General features: G+C 44.6%; 2 protein-coding genes across 2 annotated transcripts; one reads left to right on the forward strand and one right to left on the reverse strand. All coding sequences in view use genetic code 11, as the record gives it.

The window, feature by feature from the left end:
- Positions 1 to 379: 379 nt before the first annotated feature.
- On the forward strand, positions 380 to 4780 carry EGR_00183 (WW domain-containing protein tag-325; the record flags this gene model as incomplete). The annotated part of the gene is made up of 6 exons (XM_024489432.1): positions 380 to 677; positions 1687 to 1767; positions 1835 to 2050; positions 2834 to 3111; positions 3589 to 3960; positions 4667 to 4780. The coding sequence occupies 6 exons, from the start codon at positions 380 to 382 to the stop codon at positions 4778 to 4780; spliced, it is 1359 nt and encodes a 452-aa protein (XP_024356110.1).
- A 588-nt stretch (positions 4781 to 5368) lies between these two features.
- EGR_00184 (MCM3-associated protein) lies at positions 5369 to 13222 on the reverse strand (the record flags this gene model as incomplete). Its single annotated transcript, XM_024489433.1, has 13 exons — positions 5369 to 5932; positions 6199 to 6777; positions 7408 to 7782; positions 8260 to 8400; positions 8476 to 8955; positions 9038 to 9205; positions 9321 to 9549; positions 10129 to 10440; positions 10533 to 10781; positions 11375 to 11580; positions 11678 to 11821; positions 11962 to 12545; positions 13183 to 13222. The coding sequence occupies 13 exons, from the start codon at positions 13220 to 13222 to the stop codon at positions 5369 to 5371; spliced, it is 4071 nt and encodes a 1356-aa protein (XP_024356111.1).
- Between the last annotated feature and the right edge of the window lie 1667 nt (positions 13223 to 14889).

The following is a 14889-nucleotide window of genomic DNA, read 5'->3' on the forward strand; positions in this document are numbered from 1 at the left end:
CACAGTAACAACTTGATTGAAAGATTTAATGTACTGTCATCTACTTGGCTGGAAAATATTTAGTGACGCAGCAAATGCAACCATTTGTCCAAATAGAACTTAATTTTCGTATTACCAGGTTTAAGCCGACGACTACATCACCATCACAGTACAAAATCCGATATCAGCTTCCAGGTCGCAAGGCAACTGTACAAAACCCGTCCTTTGTGCTTTTTGCATTAACTGACCCATCCACCAATCCTATGCGCACACCAGATAAGCAACCAATCAAAGCGGCCTCAGCACTCTGAGTATGCTATGCGGTTCTGATTGGTCAGGTGGTACCAAGCGCCAGAAACCTGCTGTACTGTGTTAGAATCGATCGAATTGGACGTATTTTATGCTGAACGAGCCTGGGAATGTGTTTGCCGCGGGAATGCTGGTAGGCAAAGAAAATCAGGCTTCCGCTGTATGTTCTGACTATGGTCAGCGACTGCTGGAGGCTGTGCAGGAGACGCCAGAGATCAACGATTTTCGCATCCGATGTCCTGGGAAATTTAGGTCAATCTGCTTCCTGCATTTGTCCTTCGCGATTGACGTCCCTTTGGACTTATTCCACGAGTTTAATAGCTCTGATCGAATCGGTAATGTGCTCTCCGCTGGGCAGATGTTTTCGCGTTCGCGACGTCATAACAGAGGTAAGATTTCTGTAAACGTATATTCTAGTTTTACCTTGGTGTAATGAATAGTTAGCGACTGTTCACAATGCTGCTTTACGCAGAAATCTCAATTGTCACTTGACAATTGCGATATGTTAAGCCTCCTTCTTTTGCCTACTTGGCATCCTCATTTTTCCCATCGAAGTGTGAACAACGAGCTGGGTTGGAGCATGCATATCTTTTCATCCAGTCTTTCATTCCTCGAATTCTAGGCTATAATAGGTTCATTCTCAAATCCTTATACGAAGCCACTAGAGTCTAAAACAGCTATTTGTCGTATAACCTGGTGGATTTGTTTAGGGTATTCATTGAGACTTACTTTCCCTTACTGTCAAAAATCACCGGCTCCCTGAAGACGTTCCCTTTATCGGTTTTTTACTTGTTTAAATTACGTTGATGACTTCCTCCCAATTTTATGACATCCCGCTACCTCTTGCTGCCCCCATCCATGCGCGTACGCGATTCGGGCGTCTTAGTTGATGTAGCGTTTACTGAGGAGACCGTCACTTCATGAGCAGTTGTGTGATGCTTCAACATCTGCTTACACAGATCTCTTAACAGAGCGCTCACCAGTAGGGCACGTTGCGACTAAAGGTTCATGTCAAAAAGCGTGTAATCCTCTTAAGGATCCCTGTTTGTTTAAAAGGCAGTACACAATCGAAATTCCTAGGGCATCGAATGTGCAAACCGGTTTAATTTTGATGAACAGTTAAGTGGGAGGTCGCTCTGCGAGTTTTAAGACAAAAGGCATTTTGTCAAAACATGTAGGAGCTTTTTAGATTGGTAGTTACTTCAGGTAGACATAAGCTTGATAGGCACTCCCCAGTCGTGGTTTGTTTTGTGGTCTGTTTAGCGTAGATGATCCTATGAATGGGCGTATTTTGTGCTGTAACGAACTCAGTGCTTCACTCTACGTGTTACAACGTGTTTTCCACTTACCGTGTGTACAGTTTAGCTCAGCTGGCCACTACTTTGTTACTCCTTTAAGGTGGTCTTCAGTCTCTACCGCTCACTCCTGGCCTTCTGGAGAAACTTATTTACCTCATGACAATGCTGGAAAATACTCGTGGTAAGCAGGAGCAAAACTGATTTACAGGAGGACTGTAACCGCCTCATCGTGATGTTTTTTCTCTCAGGATTTCAAGCAGAGGGCGTGTTCCGCAAAACCGGAAGCCTGACCCAACAGCGCACAGTCACTGAAGCCCTTCTTCACCCAGATTTCGATTGCACGACTTTTGCCTGGACCGATTTCTCTCCCCATGAACTCGCGGGAGCACTGAAGTCTATCATCAGTCACCTGACTCAACCTCTTCTCACCTCTGCACTGACGCCACTCTTCCTTGAAGCCGCACGTACGCATCTGTTTTGATGAGGACACCAACATTTCACTTCTCACTCAAGATTCCTTATAACTGCGTCTGCTTTGAGCTTCAACCGCTTAATGCTATGGCCATTCTTAATGCATTTTGCGCTCAGTTAGATCACAAACTGTTATCCTGAAAGTGAGATAAGGAATTCTTGCTCGTAGATCGGAATCAAAACGTCTTCTCAGTCAGTTATCTTCGCGTAATAGTAGACGTCGTGTTAAATAAGGGTATCATACAAATAATATCTTAAACTGTTTCGTACCATGTTTACAGCAAGGGCTGTTTCAACAGTCAGACGTGTCAGATGGCTACTACCATTAAAGCCAAACAACTCTCAGACATCTTTTTCGTAAAGGCATTTTTGCTAGGCTCATTAACAAAACCGTGAATGAGTAATCAACACACATTCATTTAAACGGTCTTCGTGGTCGTCACTGTGCTGTGGGCAAGGTTTTTTCCTTTTTCATTCGTGCAAGAGGTGTGGACATCCTGATATGCAACGTTGGAAGGTTAAAATTTCAAATATTCTGTTCTTCTGGGAAGATACGGCACTTCACAAGTAGATCTTCAACCTAACAACTAAGCAGTGGTGATCCATAGCCATATGCTGAGTTTTGTCTTGGTCTGACCATGTGTTGATATCTCGAGACGTGTTACCGAGGTCTTGTTACGTTGCCACAGCAACTGTATGTTAGCCTACTAACAAACTTGAACAAGCAAACCAGTTTTGTCTATTCATAATGCTTGTTATTTGTTATTTTTCTCAAGGTCTGTGGGGATGTGAGGCAGGTGGTGGAGGAGGAAGGGAGGATATGTCTCCAATGGATTTGCTTGCTTACGGCAAACAGGTGAAGTCTCTGCGTCTCCTGGTTCAGCTGCTGCCCGCTGTGAACCGGTCTTTGTTGAAGCAACTGTTGCGGTTGCTGGGGCTCGTGCTGGAGCACGTAATGCAGAACCGCATGACTGGTGTTGCCCTCGGCACGGTTTTTGGACCTATCTTTGTGCCTTCTGTGTTTGGCGAGGCTATTAACGATCCCCATTGCAAGGTAGGGTCCAATACCGCTCATACTACTCAAGGCAATTTGAACGGTCTCTAGGCCGTGTAATAGGATTCGCGAAACGCAGCTCACCTTCTCTGTATTGGTTGTAGATGTGGATAGATCTACCAAGAATTATTCGCGCGAAAGTTAGTAAATTTCACGGCGAGAATTGTGATTCATGTCATTTACAAGCAATCTAGACATACCGATTCTTCATGTTAGACTTGCTGGTATTTAAAGTTTAGCAAGCCGTACTCTTAAATGCTGATTGTAATTTCCTGGCGATTTCGTAAATTAGTAAATCAAGCTTAACAGTAGTGGAAATTAATTGTTGATTTCGTGGAAAATCTCTTGAATGAACATAATTGCCCGACTAATAGCGGTACCATCTTTTTCCAAATTTAACCATGATTCCTTAACTTGATCAAATGATATTTTGGTCAAACAGTATGTTAATTGCTTCCACAAATCACTTCTGTGCAGGACTCTAATAATTTCAAAAAGGGCTGTCAAGAGGCTATTTTGCTCGCAACTCGGCTGATTGAGCTGAATGACAAGCTGTTCCTCTTACCAATCACGCTCCTTGAGGATATTCGTCACAACGCTAAAGAACCCTTGAGGCCGGAGGCAAAGAAAAGGCAAGAAGATAAAGATACTTCTCGATGCTCGCCCTATCGGTGGAGTAGGCGCTCGCGTCGCTCCAGCTCGCCTCTGCAGACCTCCGTTCGCTTCGCGTCTCTCTCCTCTGTCTCGGCCTCCGTTACCTCGCTGCAGACCCCTCCACCACCGGGGGCCGTCATCAGGGACGTCTCCAGCACCACTCCCTCCACCGCCACCTCCACCAACAATAATGGTGTACGTGCCCATCTTACTTGGATCGCCATCTCTGCATCAGAACACTCTCTAAGTTTGTGTTACATGTTTCGTTTCTATGATTATGTGGGCTTACGCAGTCTTTGAAAAATAACCAAAGGTTTTCAATTCAGTGTTTTGCTAGTTTGCAGTAATTTGAGATCGAAGGATGTCCAAACCCCCTTTCTCACGCGTACCCAAGTACCAATTATCGACATGCTTCAGTGTTTTATGTTTCTTTCATTTGGTTTATAGTCTAAACAATAGTTGCTCCTTGCTCATTGTTCGCTATGCATTTTAGTCACATTACCATGCCACCGTGATTGTAATAGTTTGGCAATTTTTTTCTCTAGCTTGACTGTTTTAAATTTTTAATGTGCTGCATACGCAAGTGTACCTTCCCCTTCCATTTCAGGTCCCAGCCAAATTGCTCAATTTCGTATAACTCAATTCGCATCATGTTAAGCGCTGCAGTTTAAGTGGACACCTTCATCCTTCTACTCACTCACTTTTTCACCCTTTTGGTTCATACGCAAGCGCCCTTTTAGCTAGCTAACTTGTTCTTTTTATTGTCTTGCATTCATCCCTGTTTGTATATTAATTTTTCCGTTGTTTGGACCATTTAAAATTGATAGCAGCAATACAGTTTTACAATTCCCCCCAAGGATTCACCCATATTGGTTAACTAAAACCTGATCTCTGTGTGCAGAGACGGCAGAAAGCAGTTCACGGGGTTGCCATCTTTGGCTACTCGCTGGACTTAGCTGACAAACCCGGCGTATTGCACTTGCCTGAAGTACTGCGTGCAGGCAGATTTCACTAGAGACACGGTATTTTGCAAAGAGCTCTTCTCGGACAGTGGCAGGACAACCTTGCACGCATTATTGCACTTTGGTTACAACTTAAAACAGCACTTCACAGGATTGTCCTAGGGCGTTTGCGTTCGTTTAGGGTCTCATGGCTTTTTGCGGAGTGGAGTGTTGTGTCACCAAAATGAAAGGCTTTGAACGATTAACATAAACGTTGCAAACTTTATGTGATCTGACGTAAGCATAGTAGTACCTACTTTAGAGTTATGGCCAAGCTTGAATTCCCCCCACCGTGACTGATCTTCCATGCGATAAGGCTTGCTTTTGGAATACTCAAGCGAGAAAATTCGTCGTGGAGAAGACCCGAATAGTGTTGAGTGAGGAAGTTGTGGACCAGAGGCAATTAATACGTTGATATGGGATGGCATCATAAAAGCACCCTTCAAACTGGTAAATAACCTATCTTTACACCTGTATCAACTGTTGTAGGTAAGAAAAGAACTCACGCCTAAGCAGTGTAAAAGTGATATGTTGACATAAAATCTTCAGCCGTAAAGCAGTTCGTAAAAAAACGGTAGGCAAGAGTACAAGGGAAGTAGAAGTCACTTGAGGATCAGCCGGACATCATTTGAAAGCTTCGCAATTTTCGCATCCAGCTCTTGTAGTTGCTGGGCTACGGCGTCCGAGGAGGCGGAAGGCTCTCGTGGTTGCCAATCGCCGTCAGCTGGCTGCACCTTGGGTGGACGGAACTTGAACTCACGTACGATGGAGGCAACAGAGAATTGAGGACCTAACTGGTCGAGGGCACGCGCTGCTGCCGGGACCACCTCAATCGTGGTGCTCGCGGATACTGATTGACCATCATCATCCAGCACCGTATCCAACCTGGCGCGTACTAGCCGAATACAAAGGGGACCCCAGGGAATCAGTAGAGCGCTGACTCGTCTCCACCGTTCACAGAAATTCGGGGAGAGTTCACAAGAGGCGGCTAAATTCTCCGGAAATCGCAGAGTAAGGAGAAAGGAGTGCCACCTATCCACGGCTTCATGCCAGGATATGTTGGGTGGAAGAGGTTCAGGTAGCGGAGAGATTACAAGACTTGTGCAGATGGATCTTGGCAGCGGGTCCAGGATCTGATTGTAGGCGGTTAGAAGGTAGTGGGGATCCTGGAAAGAAAAAAGTGGTCTCTAATGAAAGTCGAAGCTGTTCAAGTCGTCTTGGTGATTAACGCCCCGATTTGGACGTTCTTCATTTTACAGAGTACTTCAGACCAGAGTCATTTATTAGTTGTAAGTTTCATCAATAAATCGGTTTGCCATCAGAATGAATGAATGAACAATACAAACCTAGCCGAAGTTAACTAGGAGCAGTTAGAGCATATGTACGGCAATGATGAAGATAAGGGCACAGAGGGGCAACTATTGCAGCTCACGGGATGAGTAAGTCCTTGTTCAGTCCAATGGCCGATCAAGACCAGCAGAGGTGTTAGGAAGGCTGCCTGAACGCGGCTCGATACAAGCTCTACCAGAGTTGAGGATTGCGGAAATAAGGGTTGGAGAGTGGCTGAGTTCTCGGTCTTCGCCATAGTTCCACCACTGCCGTCGCCGTCGCCTGAGACAACCGCCACCTTCTTCACCAGCCACTGAAGACCAGTTTGGAGAAGAGTGTTCCAACAATAGGCCATTGTGGCATTTCCATCAATCGGCGGAGGAAATACAATGCTCTCCACAGTATCAGAGTGTTCAGCGGACTTTCCGAGCTCCGAGGGGAGGAGACGAAGCTGCGGGATCTCGAGATGTGAGGGACCGTCGCCAATGACGATGAGTCCAACTTCTGTCCCCGTGAGATAGTCCACAGAGGGGAGAAGAGTAAAGTTTGTGTGGTTTCTAAGTTTGTTGCAGAGCCATCGAGAAAAAAAGTGGGCTGCAGTGGAAACAATGACACCAATGCAGGCTTCATGGGAAAGGCCATGAATGGGACCAAGGGGTCGGTATGCAAGATTAGCATCGGTCTGAAATAGATAAAAGAAAAAAAACGCGCTGCCCAAGTTTTAGCTGCAAATTCGATGGGTATAATGAAGCGGCATTTAACAGCACAAAAACTGGAAAAGCGACAATTCCGAAATCCGGAAAATGTGGCATGATCCTAAGCCCTGGTCATTATATTGGAAAAATTAGCAATACACGAGACGCATTTATTGAAGTCTTAAAACAAAAAGATTCAAGCGTGGTAGAGCAATCAAGTCAACTTGGTGCTCTACAATATTGTTTTCTTTTTGAGGATTAGTTTCTACGTCACTCATGTACAGCACAAAAAATTGGGCATAGCCTTAGATGAAAATGCAGTAGATGTGAATGTCTTTATGGCAAACAAATTAAAGAACACAGAGTTATCATGTTGGTTTTGGGTTGAAGTGTGGAGTGATAAAAACCGTCAACTGAGAGGAGGTTACTTTAACCAGAGATATTTCGGTAACTAAGGCACAACTGGAGCTATTGATTATTGAAGAGTTTGGGCGCCACAAGAGTGGATAAGATACATGCGTCCGATAATAAGGCAGCATACGCGACCCAAACAATCGGCCTACTTTGGAGACAGTCTTGTGGAGAATGACAACCCACTACTGCTGTAAATCATTTACAAGGCGATGAGTCATGCCACGAGTGGCGCGGCAGGGGCGGAGGCTTACCGCGGAAGAGGAGGAACAGAGTCGGGCCCGTTTAAGAGCATAATTCTCCCTTTCCGGGAAGGCCCGGAGCCAGGCGCGCCGGGGGCTGCAAAGTTCCTCTACGCTGAAGTCGCCGAGCCACAAATGGGGCGGCGGAGCAGCGGGGATGGAGCGAATGAAGTCGCGGGTGGGGACGTCGCGCCGCTGCTCTTCCAGACAGATCGCCTTCCAGGAAGAGAAGGTGCGTTTCAACAATCGTCGCATGTTCAAATGCTCCGAGCGAGTCTTCTTCAGCACTCGTAATGCGAATTCACTCAAAGCTTCCATCAAAATGTCACCAGAGATGGCCTAGGAGGTTTTTGTAATTGTAAATATTTTTCTAAAGGAGCGTACTCGAAAGGATAAAGTTTACTTAAAAAGGAACTCTACATATTGTCTTCCAGTGGCTTACGAGATTGCGCATGCACCCCTTTGTTTGATGAAATCATTGGAATTATAAGAGTAAAGTAAGCAAAATCAGCGCAAGGAATTTCTTGAATTCAGTGGAAGAAATACAATACTTGGCAAATTTATGCAAATTGAATGAAAATCAAGACATTTTGGGAATGTTTTAAAGGTCCATGCATTTATGGATCCACCGTGACAAAATCAATCGGTGAAGAACAATGTTCAGGGAATTTCGAGATTCCCAGATGTTGCAATCGTTAAGAGGAAATACAAATTGCCAGAACTCCTATTATCTACGATAATAGCTATTAACGCTCTTTTGCCAAAAATGCTTGAAATTCCTTATAATTAACGACGAAGGCTGGAGTAAGTGCTCACCGAGACAACACTCTCGCTAATGACATCGGAGACGACCTCGCGCAGCGAATTATTCACAAAGGTTCGGATAATACTCTCCGCAATTTCTTCGACAAGAGATGATAAAAAACCTAGGCGAAGGGTGATCTCTTCCTCCACGATCTGGACGGCATGCAAAGAAAACTAATAGGTGAGGCAGATATGAACTGGTGTAAGCATTACGTAAACAGAACCCACTTGCGTTAAATTTGATTTAATGGTTTCTTCAATTAGTTCATCAGCCATACTCTCTGCCGCTTTGGTCTCCCTCAAATCCATCGTCAAAACTCTTCGAATCTCGCCGTTCAACACCTCGTTAAAAATAGCCATCGACGCCTCCGACTTAGCCTCATCGGAAAATATGGGCTCAGAAGGGCCCACAAACATCGAGTCAAGTTTAAAGGCGGGTTGTTCGAGGTGGAGATTAGAAGAATCTCCAGTGTTTGTTCCACCAGCTAGCACTGAAGAAGACTTCAGTTTGTCCATCGAAAGGGAAAGTCCTGTGAGTGTGGATAATGACGGATAGTAAGGCGATTCCTGAATCTCCTGCACGGAAAGGAGGTGGCCTCCGCTATCAAAGGAGGAGTGAACTGGTCCAGGTTTAGCATAGGAGGGATCAATTGGACCACCATTGAAGAGATCCGCGAGGCTTCGTCCCAAACGCTTACCCTCAATCAGCTGACGCGCGGGGGAGAAAAGAGGAGTTACTAGCTAAAGAATGGCTCCGTAGCGAGCTGGAAGAAGGCGCAAAAAGACCCACATTAAATGCCCTTCTCTCTTGCCACGCGAGCTCTGGCTCACGAGGTAGTGAATGTCGCTTAAAAATTAAATTGTCGCCGGATACATGGAGATTCCAGTGCTCGCAGAAGGCCTGTGCGTCCTTTCGCGACTCAAATCCCAATTGATTCACGAATGTGGCTAGTGGAAACTGTGCAGAAAAAAAAACTATAATGAAACAAGACAGTTTAATCCGCCTAGGGCCAAATAACAGCAGCAATTCATCGCACACAAACAGAGAGGAGGAATGAGGTGGAGGAACGCACCGTGACTTCGTGTCTTGGATGTCTGCAGAAGGCGGCAGAGAGGGCTAATAGGGCGTGGGAGCGAACCTGGCTGAAGTAGCGGTGGAGGAGGCAGGCGGTCAAACAGTCCGCCGCGCGGACCAAACGGAAGAAACGCACATGGTTGTGTTCCGCCACGGCCGAGTGCACCGCAATCGCAAATTGCACTTCTTTCGACTTGCGCAGAGCATCAGGAAACTTCTGCACCTCGCTGCGTACAAACAGTGTAAGTTACTATTAGGAATTGGTGCTCATTTTTGTGCAATTTTGTTCCTTTTCCTCCTTTTTGAATGTTTGTCACTGCTGTTGCAACTACTGTTGCCTTCATTACAAAGCAATCCTCAAATCTCCACTGTTGCCTCTACTGATGCTATCATTGAATCCTGTGGGACTGGATCACCTACTGGTTAACTTTTCTGCTTGCCTTTGTGTAATCACTGCATCATTAGAACCAAGACAATGAGTAAACGCGGTTTCTTGGACTATTTTGCTACCTGATTCTATGCTCTGCCTTCATCGTACGTTTAGGGCAGTGAGATTAAGTTACTACCTTGAACTACAGTGCCTTGAATGAATCTAAGACAACCACCTCAAATAATGAAGCGTGAAGCTTAGCAAGAAGATAGAGCTAAACCAACAGGGCTACATTTGAACTACAAAATTGTATCTCGAATGTAAACTGAGCTCAATTTTTGCGATAGGTTTACCGTTGCAACTTCCCACATTCAGAGCGCCGGTTGAGTATCATCAAGGAAATTTTTGGATGGGGATGAAGTAGAACAGAACTCACTCTAGCACGGAGCAGTCATTGAGTTTCATGAGTATCATGTAGGCACGGAATTCCGGTTCACAAGGGCACAAGTCAGCTGGAGCCCCTTGGAGGTCCCCGTAGAGCTCCTTCAGTGTTTGGAGACATTGAGTGAGATTCTCGGAGTTGATTCGAGGATCGAACGCGTCCATAGATTGGTCCACCAGACGCGCTGCACAGAAAATATGGAAGCGAGTAATCTTCTCCACAATTGACACGATAGCCGGTGAACACAAGCGCTGCTGAGTGATATCTTTACGGATGGCACGTGTTCTTGTCCACAAAAATTCATACCTACAACGATTAGAGGAAGGAGAGGATTGGTGATCTAAAATGCAACTTGACTACAAAAACGATGAAGCCCACATCAGTGAAAGAGAACTTACCAAGGTTTCCAGAGGTTCCCAGTGGTGTCGATTTCCGGACGGTCTGCAATAGCGGATAGCAGGTAGTTCATGGTTCGCTGCAAGACCTCCGGAGGCCGAAGTTCCCAAGGCAGCGGTTCGGCCTGATCGGCGGCCGAGCGGCTGTAGTCCTTCACCGCTCGTGTGTGGTCCATTTGCCAGGGAGCTGAAGACGACCCGCCGCTCTGACACTCGAACACCGAGACGCGTTGACGCAATTCCCGCAAGTACCTGTTGGAAAGTTGCGCAAAGGTACCGAATTCAGCAAATAGCTTTTATGAAAGGCGGGTCCAAAACGGCATGAATGGAAATTTTGCGGAAAATTTTAAATGTTTTGTGGTACAGCACCATTAACTACTGGCATTCAGGAGGCGTGTTGGGAAGTCAATTATTTTGTGTTTATCGATGACGAACGTGGTTTTGATGATGTAACATCCGAATAGAGCTTTAGGATTTCGCAGTATCATAGGAATCCAACAACCAAACAAACATTAACACAGAATGCACGCACATGCACAATTCTAAATAGGTTAATTTCAACTAACAAAAAGATTCGCCAGCAACGGAAATTTCCAACCAAGTGACTCATAGTAAAGGTTCAAATGCCGAGACAGGGCTGAATAATAATTCAATTAAATGTTGCTAAAATAGAAGACGCTGGACCTATTCAATTATTTTGAATGGGAGCCATGGTCCAACTAGGAAAAACTGCGCTGATAATATTAAAAGTACCACAAAACCAATGAGGACCCGAGTTCTCTTCAAAAAGGATCCTGGTCTCGTGGAATGCACCACACAAGCAGAAGCAGTAGTGCTGAACATACCTCTCAGTCTCTGGGCACATATCTGGACAGGTTCCTACGATAATGGACTGATTGCTAGGTAACTTGTTTGTGAGATCTGGATGGCTGCAGGTCGACTGCCTGCGTTCGTGCTCCGCCTTATCGCTTGCCTCTAGTACTGCCAATCGCTCCTGCACTGTCAACGCTGCGCCTGTACCAGGACCTGCGGTATCTTTCATTGCGTTATTCTACGGGGATTAACAAATTCACTTTGTTAGCATTGGAGTACGTGGATGAAGTGAAAACGAAGATTATAGGAGAGGATAAACATGAAAACTTACTAACCGAGAAGAAACTAGGGGGGGAGGTAGAGTCCTGAAAGGGCAAAGAGGACGTTGGTTCATTCTTTCGATACGAACACTCTTCATAAGGTTCCGCAAAACCAGGAATTAATCCCTCCGCTACCAATTTTGCTTTCTGTGCAGCAATCTATAAGCGAACAGTTTTAGTTTTACTGACGGGCGGTAACTTACAAGATTGGGGAATACAATCGAGGCAGTGGAAACAGAGGACTAAGAGATGATATTCACAATTTCACCAAATTTTGCAAAAACCCTTCAAAGACTTACCTCTTGATTTTGACCGAGTGATACACAATTCAACTTGGCCATCATCGGCGTGGTAGAGTGAGAAATTTGTTGTTCAACCTGCTCAGTTTGTGAAGCTTGCTTCTTATTGCTTGAACACGCGGTCTGATAAAACTTATTTGGTAACTGGAATATTCCTAAGTCGCTCCGTTTAGTAAGTAAGTTTAAAGATTCAGGGGGAATGTTCGGAAGGTCCAGAGGTTTTTTGATTCCGAACGACAAATTTTGTGAAACCAAAACATCCTTAGCAGGTGCTTGCGTTGTCGAAGTGGAAAACAGACCAGTTTGCTGCATTCCATTGCCACTCGAAACCCATAGTCCAGAATAAAAGTTTCTTTCAGATGACTTTTCAGAAGGCAATCGGTCAGCATTTGACGAAACTCTTTGTTCAACTTCAAATGTAGGTTCAGATGGGGAAACGTTATTGTCCGTTTTTGTTTTAGACGCATTGAAAGAAAATCCAAAAAGGCAATGCGACAAAGCAGATGATTTGGGTGGAAAGAGGCTCTTTTGCACCAAGGACCCACTGAGATTGCCGAAAAGACCTGCCCCCTCATGCATTCGACCTATGTGGATACAGTATATGGGTGAAAGTTTTACTGAGATTATGGTTAAGATGCCCACATCCCAGGTTTTAAACTAGTCTCATTTCAGAAATGGAAAACTGGATTTAATCTTATAAATGAAAGGCAGAAAACAATATGAAATACCAAATATCTCCTGGCAAAGTGGTGAAGATTCTAGGATTTTCTGACAAAATATCGACAAAAATAAGCGGTTTTGATAAAGCACATCTTTCAAGAAGCAGACAACTAATTTGAGAAAGAAGCCCAGTTCACATGCTACGCGGTTTCGAAAAATCTATCGGAAACTATTCTTTGTGGTTCATACAAAACAACAAGAGGAACTGAGGAAGTATTGAGGAACGAGATACGCACGTATTGCATAAGCTACGATGTGGTAGTATTACAATTACTCACACTATTGCAGGGGTAGAGGCTAAGTTATGGAATGCGCAAAAATGTCGAAAGTGGAAGTGATAGAAATAACGAAGCTTCAAAGGAACGTGTGACCAATTGAACATGTCTAATAGATAACCCTTCGAATACAAATCAGCCGAAAGAAGGTCTAGGCTATATACGTGCTTTTTCCTCAGCACCGTGCTACGTATTAATTTTTAGCTTTCAGAGGAGAGGCACTTACCAAAGGAAAGGACACTCGGGGCTCGTGATTGGGGATTCATTGCCCTAAAAGATACGGACTGTCCCTTGTTCACACCTGGGTCAACGTAAGTATGGGTGAACATCTGTCATGGCTTCGAAGCTAGCATTTGATAGGCTAATATGTGTTTAAAATTATGAGAATCATTCAACTCATGAGTGGTATTTAAAGCGGCCACTTTTTCAACGAAATATGGCAAATTAAAGACGGACCTGAGTAAAAATTACAATGGAAGGGCAAACTTTTACATCGGTGCGATAATACCCAGTTGGGGAAATGTAAGACTAGCATATGTATACATTTACTTAACTAGTTCAACTTTTCCCTCTCCAACCTGTGGCTTTAAACATTTAAAACAAGAAGGCTAGGTGGGGGAACACATGTCCTGCTTTGCGTCGATCAGTTTGTGTTTCCAAGGTTTATGGAGGATCGGTGTCTGTTTCCTCACTCACAAGGAGGGTATAAGCGCTTCACCTAAAGGCGTTGTGATGCTTTACTTTTTTATTGAACCCTTCATTTTGATTATGGGGCACTCAATGTCCCGCACTGTACTTCTGCTGGGCGGCATGGCCTCTAGGCCAAGACAGTAGTTTCTCATCCCTTCTACACATCTAAAATACATTTTTTGTTGTAATTTAATGACCTCTTCTAACTTTAGGCAAGACCAGAGGTGTTACAGCAATTTCAAACAAATGTGCACCCTCTAAAACTTGTTTCTTTATGCGTTATTTTAAATGAGCTTTCACCAGTTGGAACGTAGACCTCATCTTCGTATTTAGCTGGGGGTGTCCCTTTATGCAGCGTCCCGAGACTTCCCCGAAGACGAAAGAAGACATAAGAATCGAGCAGAACATATATATGTATACATGGCATACAGAAGGTATTTGGGCTACTGGTATGGTCCGAAGACCAGCCCCCCAGTGCGGTACAATAGCCAATTTAAAAGTGGCTCTTCACCAAAACCGAGAGTCAAATAACCATTACATTGCATTTATAAGGCTACATTTTATTGTGGTGGAATGTTATTGATTGTATACGGAGCTATATGGTGTAGGTTACGTAATTTGGTACTAAGATTACCTTTGTTGCTCGAAATACATCTTCGCTCCAAGGGTGGTAAAACTTGCCACGTATTTCAAGAGGCGGAACGGGTTGGGTGTGATTGCCATGACGGGCACAAGTACTTAAGCGCGAGGTTGAAAACTTGTCTCACCCCCCTGAACATTATGGGTTGCTACATTCACGTTGGGTAAGGAAGTATAAACTGGCATTCTCAGTTCGCAGCCTGTGAGCATTTTGAACGGTAAAACGCTGGTAAACACATGGACTATAGAACTATACACAAGAAGGCACCGTCCCAGGCGCAAATTCCAATTCTGCAGTTGGATATGCTTACTAAAAACCTTCAACAGTCCAAATGGTGTGTGATTCGTTCTTCCTATCTGTCTATTGCCCTGGGGATGACCAAGTGTAGTACGTGGTTATAGAGATCCAGATGGTTTCACATAGTTCTGTAAAAAGTAAGCCCTCGAATTTGGCACTTTGATCGCCAGGCACCTTTTCGGGAACTCCCCGTTGAGGAATCCGACGATTGAAGAAAACGGACGTGAGCGCTGCAGTGCCTTAAGTCTTCATTGGTTTTACTTCAGCTACTTTAGTAAAACGGTCTATCTTTACGAGGATAGAATA

The sequence above is a fragment of the Echinococcus granulosus genome, assembly GCF_000524195.1.
Source record: "Echinococcus granulosus chromosome Unknown EG_S00001, whole genome shotgun sequence".
In the NCBI taxonomy this organism is placed as follows: domain Eukaryota; kingdom Metazoa; phylum Platyhelminthes; class Cestoda; order Cyclophyllidea; family Taeniidae; genus Echinococcus; species Echinococcus granulosus.